Source organism: Euleptes europaea, chromosome 9 (assembly GCF_029931775.1).
Source record: "Euleptes europaea isolate rEulEur1 chromosome 9, rEulEur1.hap1, whole genome shotgun sequence".
Lineage (NCBI taxonomy): Eukaryota > Metazoa > Chordata > Lepidosauria > Squamata > Sphaerodactylidae > Euleptes > Euleptes europaea.
The window spans coordinates 30949608-30966344 of NC_079320.1; the positions used below are offsets into that span (position 1 = coordinate 30949608).

At 42.8% G+C, this 16737-nt stretch overlaps 1 protein-coding gene across 1 annotated transcript in view; it reads left to right on the plus strand.

Moving 5' to 3' along the window:
* Nucleotides 1-446: 446 nt before the first annotated feature.
* MYOZ2 (myozenin 2) overlaps nt 447-16737 on the plus strand; it is a 36779-nt gene continuing 20488 nt past the window's right edge. The window contains exons 1-3 of the mRNA XM_056855574.1: nt 447-582; nt 1191-1293; nt 16086-16255. Of these exons, the coding sequence (XP_056711552.1) occupies nt 1218-1293; nt 16086-16255 (246 nt within the window). The 5' untranslated portion in view covers nt 447-582; nt 1191-1217. The remainder of the gene's footprint in view (nt 583-1190; nt 1294-16085; nt 16256-16737) is intronic.

The window sequence follows — 16737 nt, forward strand, 5'->3', positions numbered from 1 at the left end:
GAACTCCATCTTGCTCAGAAGGGTCTCTGTAAAATTATATTTTTCAGCACTTGCCTCTGTAGAATTTTAACTACAGACATAGCTACGATTCTACAAACTTTAGCTTTTCACCGCTATGAAGGCGAGGTTTTATTGTTAGTAAAGGATTAGTGCAGTAAAATCCTGTCTAATATAGTCTTTGCCATCCGTATTTTTAAAAGGCTTTCTGCTAGTTATAACACGGATATTATTATTCTTAAAGGTGATGATGGATTGAACTGCAGAAGAAGGAAGAAGTGTTGTACCAAACATACAGATATATACTCTTTTGTGGTGCATGCAGCTGAATGCTTTCTGTTCTCTTCTTTCACAAGGAAGATATGAGTGGCTGGAGTGTTTGCTCCTATTAATAGCTACTTTATGTCAGCTAGATGCCAATCTTTTTGGAGAGGGTCAGTCCCAGTTTGCTCGGTACTAGGCATCATGCAGACCCAAGAACAAGCATAGTAACCATCCAGGACCGGGCAGGTCATTCCTGTTCCTAACAATCTCCATATACTTTACCCAGAGCATCAGGATCAGTCTTCTCCAGAAAACAATAAGGTAAGTGTATTGTTTCCTGAGATAATAATGACATTGACTGTCCTATGAGCTTGCGACTTGTAAGCTCAAAACAGCAAATGAACCACTTACCAGAGCCACAAACTGCAGATGTTTCATGCAAGACGGTGATTTAGTTTGATCTTATTAACAGATGCTAATCCAAAGGCTTTGTTCAGTGTTCAGCTTTTCCCAGCTTTTCCCAGGGATTGCTCAACAGGTTTTGTGTTTTAAAGACTGCAAATCAAGGTTTAAGAAAAAAAATGACTTTGAACTCTATCACAGACAAGTGTTTTCTTTGGTAAAAATATAAATTTGGCAGTACACAGAGACTACCAAAACCAGCAAAGGTGAGCTGGAAGGGAGAAGGCCCAGCCCACCTTATCACAGAGCTTGTTTAATGTATTCTATTGGTCCCTTGGGTTTCATGTGCATTCTTAATGGACCATTTCTCCTGTCATCTCTGAGCAAGAAACGGTTGTTAGTATCTAAAGGTAAAAACAGAGTTCTTGCAAATAAGAATCAAATGCTACTCCTGAACCAATGATTCAAATTGAAATGCAAAGCAGTGCTCAGCCCTATTAAAATGTGACTTTTTTCTTCCTCTCTAGTGAGAAAAATCACCTCAGAAAACCACAATGCTATCACATTCAGACTTGGTCAAAGAGAGGAAGCAGCAAGCATTCACCATCATGAAGGAAATACAGAGAAATGGTATATGGTTAAATCCCTGTTACGACTGTATGCCCAGTGTCACACTCTAACCTTTCTTTTTAATCTTGCAGCATTAACTCTCTTACAGCTCTGCCTCTGGGTGTGCTGCCATAAATAATCTCATGGGGCTATCATGCTGCCTATGGTAACTAATCCTTTTGTAGTTGCTTCTTTTCATTTGAAAGCTATTTTCAGATGAACAACTGCTGTGGAGGAATGAAGTAATCTAACAGCTGATGTACATTCTGCCTGGGATTGATTTTCAGAATATTATTGGGGAGGGGGGTTAATATGTCTGCATTCCATACTAAAGAACTGTTCATGTACAGAAAATGTCTATATACCATTGTAGAAGTCTCTTTCAAAATTCAAGGATATCTATAGTATGTAAATTGTGTTTTATTCTCCACCTCTGCCCACTCATTGCCGGCTGTAGGTGTATCCAACCAGTTAAGGTGCAATTCCCAACTAATCTCTTTTAAGAAATGTTTTGCAATTGATTGGGGGGCATCTTTAGGACAGATTTCTGAAAGGTGTTGTTTGGATTTTCAACATTTCCACAATAAGCAGGTAAAATGTCAGTTACTATTAAAGTTATGATAGCAGCCTCATAATCCATACTAGCTTGATCTTGTCAGACTTTGGAAGCTAAGCAGGGTTGGCTCTGGTAAGTAGTTGGATAGGAAACCACCAAGGAAGACTGAGGTTGCTATGTAGAAGAAGGCAATGGCAAACCACCTCTGCTCATCTCTTGCCTTGAAAACCCCATGGTCCTGTGGTCGCTATGAGTTGGTTGCAGCTTGATAGCACACAATTATAATTGTTGTTGTTGTTAAGGTTACAAAACCAATAGCTTTTTTCACAAACAACTATGTATCCAGCCTTCACAGAAGACAGGGCTACTAAGGAGATTTATAGTGTCCAGACAAAACATGGATTCACCTTCTTTCCCCCAAATTTTGAAACTTTGCACTAACTTCTGAAACACTGAAAACAATTAGCATTGCATACACACTCATATACAAGTATATAGAGACCTGTCCATCCATTATTCCAGTAGGCCACACTATCCAGCTTTTTAACAGTTTGGATTTATTCTGTTTGTTCCCCAGAAACATACCACGAACAGCCAGACGGGTTTCTTTCTTTTAGAAATGCAGACATATCAACACTTCAAACTTTTAAATTATTACCTAGTAAGTGAGCTGAGATTGATCAGTTAGAGATCCCTCGTTCCTCATCCATTTGTTTCAAAAGAAAGATCACCTTCCACTTTAGGATGTACACCTTAAATTTCTGAAAATGCTAGTGTTTGCAGAGAAAGATGTTGTGTGAGAATAAAGATGAATTGTGTGGCACCTTAGACTAACAAAATTTTATTCCAGCACAACTTTTTAAGAACTAGAGCTTGCTGCTTCAGACATGGAAGAAATGAACTCTAGTCCCACAAAAGCTTGTGTGGATAATTTATTAGTTTTTAAGGTCCCATAAGATTCCTGTTCATTTTTGCTGCAACAGTATGACATGGCTACCTCTCTGGAATTATTACAGTGTAAGTGTGGTGTAGTGGTTAAGAGTGGCGGACTTTAATCTGGAGAACTAGGTTTGATTCCCCATTTCTCCACATGAAGCCTGCTGGGTGACCTTGGGCCAGTCACAGTACTCTTAGAACTCTCTCAGCCTACGCGGAGGCAGGCAATGGCAAACTATCTCTGAAAGTCCCTTGCCTTGAAAACCCTACAGGGTCGCCATAAGTCCTCTGTGATTTGACGGCACTATCTACCACACAAGCATAAAGTCTAATAAATGGGTATATATGAAGCTGCCTTTTACCAAATCAGTCAGTTTGCTCCATCTAGCCCAGTATAGTGTGTTCTGTTTGGCCCTGAGTGTCCAGGATAATTGGGTAAAGAAAGATGCTTTCCAACACCCGCTATCCTTACCTGGAGATTGGTCAGGACTGGAAACAGGACTTTCTCTATGAAAAAGAGGTGCTCATCCACCAAGGCACAGCCCCTACCAATTTGTGTCATGTAAATGTTTTCTGAATAGTCAAGAATGCTGTATTTTGAAATTAATATTTTAGAACTGGGGAAGGCATGTCATCAATAATTTGCTCACTATGATACCACTGATCTGCAAGGGAACATGGGAAGCTGGCAATAATCAAAATATCTGCCATTTTAGCAGATCTAACCAATGGCAATTTCTCTTTCTCTCTCTCTGAAGTGCTGACTTGTTTTCAGATAGCACCATCCCTTTCACCCATTGTGAACTGACAGGGAGCAGAGTACTGGACTGTCCAAAAGTTTGTTAAATGCCGCTTGTGAGCCACTGTTGATCACTCGTCTGAGATCTGTTATAAATTAGAAGAACTAAGCATGGTCCCTTTGGGGAATATAGTTTCAATCCATGCCAGCTGTTTAAAAGCCAGTTTGAATATATCCATTGTATATAGGGTTGCCAGGTCCCTCTTCGCCACTCGCAGGTTTTGGGGGTGGAGCCTAAGGAGGGTGGGGTTTGGGGAGGGGAGGGGTTTCAATGCCATAGAGTCCAATTGCCAAAGTGGCCATTTTATCTAGGGGAACTGATCTCTATTGGCTGGAGATCAGTTGTAATAGCAGGAGATCTACAGCTAGTACCTGGAGGTTGCTGAAATAAATCACACCTCTATACCTAAGGATAATGCAAGCCAGTTCACCGGCACCTACATGAGAAGTTGTAGTGTGCTGCTGGGGACTTTATTGCGAGTAAATACTCTGATCCTATGGATTTGTAGATGTAGTTACATGTGTTTGGCTGGATCCTTTCTACATATACTTGTTATATACTTTTTTGTATTTTGAATATTTTGACAAACTATATGTGATATTTTGGTTATAATTTGATCAAGAGTGTTGTGTGGCATTTTTGCCCAGTACCTGGAGGGTGGCAACCCTAATGGTATAGCAGCCCATTTTTTCTCAGTCCCTGATTAGTGCCACATGTGGATTGAGAACAAATTTCCAAACTGATAATGATTAAGAATGAACAAGGGCTTGTTTTCAGTTGCATTCTGCCAGATGACATGAAATAGCATGTTATTACCTAATTCAAAAGTTCTCTTTATGTTTGCCAACTGAGGGCAGATGAATACTTTTTTTTTTGCATTATCATTCACAACTGTAGTATTTTCCTGTAATTAAGAATGCTACTTTTCAGTTGAGTAAATTATGGCCAGAACTATCAGATACGTCAGTAGGTTAAAAAAATATATATTAAGGTGCTTATTGTGACCACATTTAGTTATGCATATATGCTATATAAGCTGAAGCATGTATACTCAGAAGTCCCATTGTACTGCAAAGGAATTTACCCCATAATGTGCTAACAACTGCTGACAGTAGCTCCACTGTGTTAACTGTATTAAACATTAAATATTGAATCAGAAAATGGGTCACTGTTGTTTAAGGGTCCTTATAACCCATTATAGTCCTATACAATATTTTCAGTTTGCAAAGTACTTATGACAAAAGAAAATATATTCCGTACCTTATCTGTTATGTCTTTTAATAGAAAAGCATACATGTTGCTCTTTGCTGATGATATACTTTCTCAAATATGTTGTTTTATAATGAAAAGCAAGACAGATTGAGTTTAGTTCAGCTACCAATGTATCCTTTGTAAACTACACCCTTACATGGCACCCGTTGACAACTTTTCTAGTGCCTGCCAAGTGTTTTTAGAAAGTGGGCAGGACCAGATAGGGCTTTTGCCTGGCAAGAAGGGTTGCCAGGTCCCTCTTCGCCACCAGTGGGAGGTTTTTGGTGTGGAGCCTTAGGAGGGTGGGGTTTAGGGAGGGGAGGGACTTCCATGCCATAGAATCCAATTGCCAAAGCGGCCATTTTCTCCAGGTGAACTGATCTCTATCAGCTGGAGATCAGTTGTAATAGCAGGAGATCCCCAGCTAGTACCTGGAGGTTGGCAACCCTACCATCAAAGCTTTTGATTGACTATTTAAGATTTGATTGGTTGTGCAGAGTTTTTTTTTTTTTTTTAAGGGTCGTTTTGGCAGCAGCTGCCACCGCAGCACAAGGGTCTGCACTGTGTTTCTGAAGTTAAGCTGTGGCAATCATTTTGTGGCCGCCTCCGCCTCCTGCAGCAGCCATTTTGTGGCAGCCATTTTGTTGCTGCGCCCAGCATGCCATGTGACAATGTGCCCACAGGCTTAACATGGTTGGGAACCCCTGCTTTAATCAAACCAATGCTTAAAAATTAATGATTAGGGAAATCATGTTCTACTGTATTATAATTGGGGAAATATTCGTCTTGTCATTTAATAAAAACATGACTTCTTTATGTTAAGGAACCCCACCGATGTCTAGTTCACCCTGGCCAATGTTTTTCACCTTAGTTATGCCTAAATCCCTGTACTGTACCCAGGACTCAGACATAATACATTATTATATTAGAACTGAAGGCCTGCCAAAGTTACATGTCAGGCATCTCTTGGCTGGCTTCCTCCTGTCACAAGCAGCATTCTTTGGCCACCCCATCATCCTGTTTCTCACAGGGAAAAGTGCTGTCAGTCACTGACTTCTTCCACTGGCTTTGTAGAAAGTTACATTCAGTTTTCTTCCCAATCTGAGTCCCCCCACCCCCACCCCCACTATAAAATTCTGTTTCCAGCATATACATTTGCTGGAAATTTCCTCATGCAAATGGTTAGACATTTCTGTTTGGTGAAACTACATTCAAAGGAGATGTTCAATAACAATGGTAATTGTATCAGATATACAGAAATCTATTGCAAAATTAATCTACCAAAGTTGAGAATGTATCCTCTATTAATGGTGAATACAAATGAATTGTTCCGTGAACATGAATGGCCCACAACAATGGTATACTCTTCCTCACATTCACAATCTGCTCCCTGGAATTTGCCCATCAGCAGTGTTCATTAATATGGTGGGCTGTTTAATTATTATTTTTCTCCTGCCCTTACTCCAAGATGGTCAGAACAGTTCGCATAGTTTCCTCCTTCCTCTTCCATTTTATCCTCATAACAACCTTGTGAAATATAGTGACCGGCCCCAGATCACCCATTATGCTCTGTGGCAGAGGGGAGGTTTGAACCTGAATCTCTATGGTGTTCGCCCAACAATACACTACACCATAACCCGCTTAAGCCAAATTTAAGCCAAAGAGTGGCCACTGCAGTGTCTCACCCCAATTCAGCAGCACTCCAAACAGCGGGAGGAATGGAGGTCACCATGCCCCCCCCACCTCCAAAGCCAGCCCCACCGCTCCTCTGCAAGAAGGAGAAGGAGTGGGAGGTGCTCCCCCCCCCCATTGTGGAAGCCACAAAGATGAGCAGGCAGCCACAGAAGGAACGAGCAGCAGCAGAGGTGCTCTTGGCAGGTGGGAAGGTGAGCGGTCCAGGAAGTTACTGCCCTGATGGCCAAACAGGAAAGGGGGGGAGGATGGTTTGTGGGGGAAGGAGAAAGAGAGACTGTATGAAAGAAGGAGGAAGAGAGACAATATGAGGGAAGAGGTGGGTAGAGGGGAGGAAGCAAAGGTGGGGGAAATGGGATTGCTCCCTCTCCACAAGTTCCTTGTAGGTTCCTCCTTGTAAACCCTTCTATTCTATTCTTACATGTGTACTATTAATTTATCCAAACATTACAGTAGGTATCAAAGACTAGTAGGGCCCCATCCAGGCACAGCTGAACATTGACATCTAGGACGTGATGGTTGCTGTTATATTGTGGGGTGACTTCACTATAGTAACAACGCAATAAATGTGGTCATGCTATTTATATGATTTTTCCACAAGCAATTGATTTTATAGTACTTAAGTGATTTACAGAGCTCTGTTGGTAGGCACGAGCATGTGGAGCTCCAGGCTTTTTTAGATCTACCCATCCTCCAAAAACTGTTAATCGCACACTCACAGATATGTATTTAGATGTACAATCCTAAGCACGCTTCCTTAAAAGTAGCCCTTTCCACACATTTTGGGGAGATTAAATGTACATAGGGAGAAGCAGCATCATAGAAGCAAGCTCTGCTCTCAATGTGTACATTCCCTTGTAAGTATTAATGAGACCATAAGTGCAATCCTGAAGGGGGGGGTAGATCCGCAGTGGCCGGGAGCAGTGGAATCATGCCACCTTCTCAAAAGCTTCCTGGCCACTGCAGAGTCTAAAAAAGGATTTTTAAAAAGGAGAAAAGGGAAAACAGGGAAAATGCCCCATTGAAAACTGCGAGGGTGGCCACCAAAAAAGGTGGTGCAGCCCCGCTGCCATTCAAGGAGCTTTCCCAGGACAAAAGGGTTGTCCCCAGGGCATCCCCAGGAATGTCCTGGGAACACCCCCCAAGCCGGCACGGGCTTTCCCTTGCAGGAACACTCTGCCGGCGTGGTGGCACTGACGACTAGGACTGGTGGCACCCAGACGCTGATGTGTTTGCCCCCGTGCTGGCATAGATGCCACCTTATTCTGTGATAAGGTGGCACCTATGCCGGTGCAGGGTCACGCCAACTCCAAAGAAGCTTTGCCCAGATTCAGGAATGGGCTGCCCATGTCTATGCATAGGTGTTTTCCCACATGATAAGGAATATCACAGAGAGGGTGCCATGTGTAAAGACCCTATCGGAATAGGTACTTTACACACCTTCAAGTTAATAGGCATAAACTGTGGTTGGAGTTTGATGTTGTGATGCTGCTCCCTCTCACACACAACATTCATCAGTCAGCCCAGAATGTTATGTGGAAAGGGTTAGTGCCATTGGACTTGGTGGGGCTTACTTCTGAATAACCAAATTTATCCCTGTGGTATGCTTCATTTTCAGTGGTATGAGTAATGAGATCTATAATATAGGGCACATGTTCCAATGGCTTTGAAATCTGTAGGAAATGTGATGAGGGAACAGAAGCCAAAATTCTTTTGAATCTGAGCTCTGTAAAACCTTTGCAGTAAATATTGGATTGGATTGGAACCAAAGTTTCCATTCTACTAATGGTGGAGCTTTCATCTGATGCAAACAGTTTTCTGCCAGCAGAACACATCTCTTCTGCTGAAGAAAGTCTTCTTGCACTGTTGGAAGGTTTGTCGGGTTGAAGAAAGGCTTATCTTTTGGTAGAACAGATACTTTGGATCCAACCTAATGTACATATCCTTCTTTTTCAGTATGAGAAGAGTTGAGAATTGTAATAATGAGGACAGTCTCTATATTCTGAAGACCATAAATATAAAATTAAACCATGGTAGAATTGCTATGATCTTCAAACAATATCTTTGTGCACAAATTGGCTGAAGTTACCCAAGAGATTTTTGAGGAGCAGAGAACACTTCCTGCTTGAGGGAGCCTTTACTAAAATGTATAAGAGAGAGCCAGCGTGGTGTAGTGGTTAAGAGTGGTGGACTCTGATCTGGAGAACTGGGTTTGATTCCCCACTCCTCCACATGAGCGGCAGACTCTAATCTGGTGAACTAGGGTGTTTCCCCACTCCTACACATGAAGCCAGCTGGGTGACCTTGGGCTAGTCACACCTACCTCACAAGGTGTCTGTTGTGGGGAGAGGAAGTGAAGAAGATTGTAAGCCGGTCTGATTCTTCTTAAAAGGTAAAGAAAGTTGGCATATAAAACAACTCTTCTCCTCCTCCTCCTCCTCCAAACCAAAAGCTTAAACAGCAACATAGGCATGATGGGTGGTTGCTATTTCCTATTCAATCACCAAATGGCACAGGGAAAGACCAAAGTTTAGAAAAGAGCACAAATCAACCCAACTGATAAACTAGGATAAACATTATTAATTGGTTTTCCTACTGCTTGGAAACATGACCCATAGCTTACTGAAATTAGTAGTAGTGTATTAATTTTCAGGTTGCCTATCAGATTGTTATTCTGTTGGCAGCGTTCCCCCCTGCCCCCCCCCCAACTCATCACCCCTTTGCACTTGGCTAGCATCAGGCAAGCTCCATCCACAGCTTAATTAGAGCAGACAGTGCAACTGTGTTTTAATTTGACAGAGGGCCCCAATGAATCTAATGCTTAACCTTTCTGGGTAGCTGCCTAGACACACTAAGTGGCTTGGATCCTCACTTGAAACATGAGATGGCCAATGAAAGTTCTGCCACAGAAAGGCTGTACATAGCATGTGCTTGAGGGATTAATCAAGCCCAAACATTTAGTCTTCATTAACAAGCAACGCGCATTATGAGAAGTCAGCCCGAACAAAGAGCATCCTGCTTTATTAAGATAAAAGGAGTTTTAAGCAGCAGAGTCAGACATGAGTCAAAGGGCTTTTTAAAAATAAAAAATATTTCTGGTTGGCATCAGTTGATCATAATTGTCAAGGCACGCCTTGACAATAATACTGGAAGAGAAAATTATCCATAAGTACACAAATCAACATGGTGACTAAAGGGAACCTCCACATCCAGAGGCAGTAAACCTCTGAATACCAGTGCTAGGAGGCAGGGAAAGCCTCAGACTCTACGCCCTGTTATTGGCATTCTTCCAGGGCAACTGGTTAGCCACTGCGTGAAACAGGATGTTAGACTAAATGGACCACTGGTCTGATCCAGCAGGGCTTTTTCTATTCTTAAATGCATTTCATTGCATTTAAAAGTGTAACTTGCACATTTTCTGTTAGAAGCACATATTATTTTGCCAAAAGACAAGCTGAGAAAAATACTTTTCAGGATTATCTATAATAGCAATGGTGGTGGGGGTGGGGGTGCACTCCATGCTCAGCTACCATTCCTCCAGCCCTGCCCTCCATCTGGATGTTGCTTGACCCTGTGACCCTGCGGGTGTAGCTGCTTCCCTCATGTCCCTCTCCATTTGTTGACCCCTGTCTAGCACTGCCTTGAGTGGGTGATCAGTTTCCCCCTTATCAGCCATAGCAACAAGATTTTAAAAATATTGCAAGAAGTTGTTCGTGGTTCTTCCCTCTTGCACAAAGTCTTATTTTGTCATAAGAGGTGGGGCCTGTCCCTGTTGCTGCTGTGACTTCACCCCCTCTCTCTTTGGTTGCCGCTCAGCTGATAAGGGTACAGTTCATCAGAAGCCTTATTCTGAGTCAGAAGCAGCTGAAAGTCAAGGGTTGATGAGTCCCTAGACTAAGTTTAGTGGAAATCCCTCCTTCTCTTACCCTCCAGACAAAAAAAAAAACTGAGACTGACTGCTATATGAAGTTGTTTGAATAAGTATTTTCATTTGTGGAAATGCAGGAACTGAATTAACTGTTTAAAGGATCGTGGATTAAATTCATTCCCATTCTCTTGCGTTTTCATGCCATCCTTTTTTCAATCAAGTCAGTTCAGTGTACATGGTTCTCCCTCCATTTTATTCTCTTAACTACCCTATGGGGAGGATGGCACCAGGTCAGCCAACGAATTTCATGGCAGAGTGTGAAAAATGATCCCAGGTTTCCTCAATCCCAGTCTGACACTTGAACCAGTACATCTAGGGTTGCCAGGTCCCTCTTCACCACTAGTGGGAGGTTTTTGGGGCAGAGCCTGAGGAGGGCCAGGTTTGGGGAGGGAAGGACTTCAATGCCATAGAGTCCAATAGCCAAAGTGGCCATTTTCTCCAGGTGAACTGATCTCTATCAGCTGGAGATCAGTTATAATAGCAGGAGATCTCCAGCTAGTATCTGGAGGTTGGCAACCCTAAGTACATCACACCAGTTCTCTGTACTGTATGCACATTCTGTAAGTTGATGTTGCCATATTGAAGCCAATGTCTGTAACTGAGACAGTGGCTGCCACTACACTTTCAAAGGCCTTCCGTCCTTTCACCTAACAAGAATTTTCTTTATACACCAGTTTTCTCTACTTTTAAGGAGTCTCAAACTGGCTTACAATCACCTTCCCTTCCTCTCCCCACAACAGACACCTTGTGAGGTAGGTGGGGCTGAGTTCAGAGAGAACTGTGACTAGCCCAAGACCACCCAGCAGGCTTATCATAGAATCATAGAGTTGGAAGGGACCACCAGGGTCAGCTAGTCCAACCCCCTGCACAATGCCAGAAATTCCAAATTACCTCCCCCCGCCCACATCCCAGTGACCCATACTTCATGCCCAGAAGATGGCCAAGGTGCCCTCCCTCTCATGATCTGCCTAAGGTCATAGAATCAGCATTGCTGACAGATGGCCATCTAGCCTCTTCTTAAAAACTTCCAGGGAAGGAGAGCTTACCACCTCCTGAGGAAGCCTGTTCCACTGAGGAACTGCTCTAACTGTTAGAAAATTTTTCCTAATGTCTAGACGGAAACTCTTTTGATTTAATTTCAACCCACTGGTTCTGGTCCAACCTTCTGGAACAACAGAAAACAACTTGGCACCCTCCTCTATATGACAGACCTTCAAGTACTTGAAGATGGCTATCATATCCCCTCTCACTCTTCTCTTCAGGCTAAACATACCCAGCTCCTTCAACCTTTCCTAATAGGACTTGGTCTCCAGGCCCCTCACCATCTTCGTTGCCCTCCTCTGGACCCGTTCCAGCTTGTCTACATCTTTCTGAAATTGTGGTGCTCCAAACTGAACACAATACTCTAGGTGAGGTCTAACCAGAGCAGAGTAAAGTGATACCATCACTTCGCATGATCTGGACACTATACGTCTGTTGATACTGCCCAAGATCACATTTGTCTTTTTAGCTACTGCATCACACTGCTGACTCATTTTCAATGTTTGGTCTACTAAGACCCTAAGATCCTTTTCACACACACTACTGTTGAGACAAGTCTCCCCCATTCTATAATTATGCTTCATGTGAAGGAGTGGGAAAACCAACCTGGTTCACCAGATTAGAGTCCACTGCTCATGTGGAAGAGTGGGGAATGAAACCTGGTCCTCCACTCTTAGCTACTATATCACACTGCCTCTCCACCGTCTTCTAAACAGCACTAACCTAGGAACTATTGGTGAGTAGAAATTGTCTCCAGATGACCAAGCAGGGAAGTTTATTTGATTGATTTAGAAATAACTCACAGGCTGCTAAAAGTATATTACCATCTATGCTTTTTGTGTTTCATACATATTTAACTCAAAACATATTTCCTGAGCTCTCGTTCATTGCAATTAACACTCAAAAGAGAAGTGCCAGACTGAAAGCAAAACTTATTTTCTGGAAAACTCCTTTTGAGTTTCTCCGACGTTCCTGTGGAAAATACTGTCTGGCCAGGTTAAAATGTTTTGTACCATCAGACAAACCATTTAAGAAATACAGATTATTATTTTATTTTTTCAAAATGCTTATCTGGAAAGTAATATTTTTTTGCTATAAAAATGAAATGGTGGAGACTTTGGGCGAAAACACTGTCGCTTTAGCCTCCTTTATTCCCTGTTTCAGCCAGGATTTAGCCAGGATCAAACGCACATTCGGCGAAACGCATGCGTTCGATCCTGGTTGAATCCTGGCTGAAACAGGGAATAAAGGAGGCTAAAGCGACCATGCGTTTTTGCCCTTTGTGTCTATAGCTGAGACAGTACATACAGAAACCATCTTACCTCAGTGAGGGGTGATGGGCCTTTCTGCTTGGGAAGCAGAAACAATTGGTCCCTTTTTCTTAACGGTTAGTTGCATTTCCAGAATCGAATTGTACTGTCAAATCTTGAGTGTGTGCAATTGCATGAGTTTATCTAGTCTTTCCCGGTCTTTGATTCACTACCAGCGCAATCCTAAACAAGTCTATTGATTGAGAATCCTACTGAAGTTTACTCATTGGGCTTAATCCCAGGAAATTTTTATCAAGCTGGCATTGTATATTGATTCCCTGCCCAGCGCTATCATGCAACAACTTTGTATTATTGTGTTAATTCACATTTGCTACAGACTTGCAGTTAGGGTTGCCAGTTCCCTCTATTGCCACCGGTGGGAGTTTTTTTGGGCTGAGCCTGAGGAGGGCGGGGTTTGGAGAGGGGAAGGATTTCAATGCCATAAAGTCTAATGGCCAAAGCGGCCATTTTCTCCAGGTGAACTGATCTCTATCGGCTGGAGATCAGTTGTAATAGCAGGAGATCTCCAACTAGTACCTGGAGGTTGGCAACCCTACTTGCAGTGCTGCCCATTGTGACACCTTGGGTCAGTAGCATATGATACTAAGACAATGACAAAAGTTGTAATGCTATTTGCAGCCTTGTATAACCTCATTATCTAACTCTGTGTGTGCAGAAAAACTGAGGAAAATAAGTGACTGATGCAATAACATGCAATATTTAAGAAAAGCCTTCTCACTTATCAACATAGTCCACCAGTCTTATATTATGGCTTGGCTTGTATTTGATAACTTCCGTGTTTTTGCAACCTCAGGCAGGTAGCAAAAACAGGAAATATACTACGCCTTTGGTGGGCCAGATTTCTTGACTGCTGAAGTTCTTTCATCTCAAAGACCACAGGTTTTACAGGCCGGATTCAAGAAGGATGGTAAACTAGTGGCCTGTAGACCAAATGTGGTCTGTGTGAGCAATGTATCCAAGCCCAAGTGATGAATTTTAATGTGATGATTTTGCTGTCAGTTTAATTCATAAGTAAACAAAATTGTTTTCAAAGGTTCTGAGATGCAGAGTTATTTTGGATTGGATCCCATGGTAAATTTCTGCTAACGGAAAGGGAGGCAATTTTTACTGGTTCTTTCCTTAGAGAGAGAGCCAGCAGACACAGGGTTGCCAACCTCCAGGTACTAGCTGGAGATCTCCTGCTATTACAACTGATCTCCAGCCAATAGAGATCAGTTCATCTGGAGAAAATGGCACATTGGCAATTGGACTCTATGACATTGAAGTTCCTCCCCTCTCCAAACCCCACCCTCATCAGGTTGCACTCCAAAAACCTCCCACCGGTGGCGAAGAGGGACTTGGCAACTCTAAGCAGAGAGCCAGCATGGTGTGATGGTTAACAGTGGTGAATTCTAATCTGAAGAATCGGGTTTGATTCCCCACTCCTCCACATGAGTGGTGGACTCTAATCTGGTGAAACATGTTGGCTGTCCCACTCCTACAAATAAGAAAGTTGGGGTATAAAAACCAACTCTTCTTCTTCTTCAGGTTGCCAATCTCCAGGTGGGGCCTGGAGTTCTCTTGGAATTACAGCTGATCTCCAGACTACATATATCAGTTGACCTGGAGAAAATGGCAGCTTTGAGGGTCCCTCCCCAAACTTCATCCTTCCCATCCACTGGTCCCAAATCTCCAGGAATTTTGCAAACCAGAGTTGACAACCTTTTCTCTTCTTCTTTCACAGACTTCCAGTTCCCCCCTCATGTTGTTCCTAGGCAAGGGGTCTACTGTCCCCTAGAAGTAGCATTTTGGGGAAGCAGTGGAAGGTGAAGGGCCCCTTTGACAGAGAAAAATGCCTTCCTTTAAAAGAGATTTACCACAGGATCCAAGCCATCGTAAAAATCCTTCTTTGGCTGTTGTATGCAAAACCCTGTCAAGGCTTATCACTGTATATGCTCCATGACTGAGACACCCATAATTTTAGCTAGTGCTGCCTTGTAGGAAGCGTGACCTCCATAAGGAGTTTGTGCTGTGTGTGTGGCAAAATACATTTCCAGCCTCTTGACCACTGTCTGGAGCGGCCCACAATACAACATAAATTGACTTCCCATGTTTAAGAATATTGGGCATGGATGTCAAAATTAAACAGATTTAAGAGTCATTCATTCAAATAGGTGAGGATGCGGTAGTTACTGAGGCCTAGAGACTTTTGAGACGCTACTGACCAGTGCCTGTCACAAGGCTGTAGTCATCACTATGTATCATCTTAGTGAGTCACAGAGTTGCCAGCTCCGGGCTGGGAAATACCTGGAGATTTTGGGGTGGAATCTGAGGAGGAGGGGTGGTTGGAGAGGGGGGAGGGACTTCAATGCCATAGAGTCCAATTGCCAAAGTGGCCATTTTCTCCAGGTGAGCTGATCTCTATCAGCTGGAGATCAGTTGTAATAGCAAGAGACCTCCAGCTGCCACCTGGAGGTTGGCAACCATAGTGATACAGCAAGCGCCACATTTGAATGTCTAGCTTTCATTTAAAAACAAAAAGCAGTTATCTAGTCTAGCACTCTGTCTGACTAGATAACTGTTTTTTGTTTTTAAATGAAAGCTAGATGATGAAAGTCTAAGTGAAGGAGTATAAGGAGTTTATCTCACCCTACTGCCATACAAGGGAAGGAGAAGCTGAATAATGCCTCTGGAGCTGCCTCCTGCCTTGAATTATTTCATTACTGGCTGAATGAATCTAGTGTAATGTCCCTTATCCAATACTTTCTTTCACTTCGCCTTCCGTTCTTTCTTGTTTGTTTTCTCTTCCCCTTAATATCAGCAGCACCAAGTGATCTCATGAGCACACCAAATTGTCAGAAGTATACTATTTGGGGGTTTGTTCCTCATCTATATTTCCTTGGACAAATCCCCTCCCCAGGAGTGGGCTGGGCCATGGGAGAAGACTGACAATATCTTCTTTTCCCTGGAACCTTCTTTCCCTAGCCTCAGCTGTTTTGTTGAAGCTGGCTATAGTTATGCAGTAGTAAGGTAAACTACTGTACATCCTCAAGGGCATTGTATTTTTTATTTCACATGTCTAGGAGCAAAATTGAGACTGGGAAGTTCTGCTGATGCTCTTGCCAAAGAACCTACAACCCCCCCCCCAAAAAAAACCCAAACAAATTTAAGCCAGTGCTGTTGGTAGGAAATAATGCTCTCACTAAAATCAGTAGGATTTAGAAATGCTCAGCTGTGCTAGATCATTCCACCTTTTTATAATAATATTCTTAGAAACGTATATTTGTATTGTTTTGTAGAATCACCTGGAATAGACCTTGGGAAAAAGGTCAGCATCCCCAGAGACATTATGCTGGAAGAATTGTCACTGCTGAGTAACAGAGGAGCAAGGCTATTTAAGATGCGTCAAAGGAGATCCGACAAGTACACATACGAAAACCTACACTTCTTATCTACCAAACCAAGAAATGTGAGTCTTTTAAATTATAAACCTTTTATAATAGAACATGACTGGCCTAGACCAGGACTTGTGTCCTGCCATGCCAAATTAGCCATGTATAGCCACAAGTTGTATCAGGTGTTTGATGATCACCACCTCATCACATTTTTGCAGACCCAGGCAGGTAACAAGAACAGGAGATGTAGACTACCGTACTTGTAGGGTTGCCAGCTCCAGGTTGGGAAATGCTTGAAGAGTTGAGGGTGGACTCTCAGGAGGGTGGGGTTTGGAGAGGGGATGGACTTCAATGCCATAGAGTCCAATTGCCAAAGTGGCCATTTTCTCCAGGGGAACTGATTTCTATCACCTGGGGATCAGTTGTAATAGCAGGAGATCTCCAGCCATCACCTGGAGGATGGCAACCCTATGTACTTGGTACTGGGCTGAATTCAGTATGGTGGATGGTAAGTTGTACAGCCCTGGAAATTTGAGGGTATCACTGTCCTAGAGAA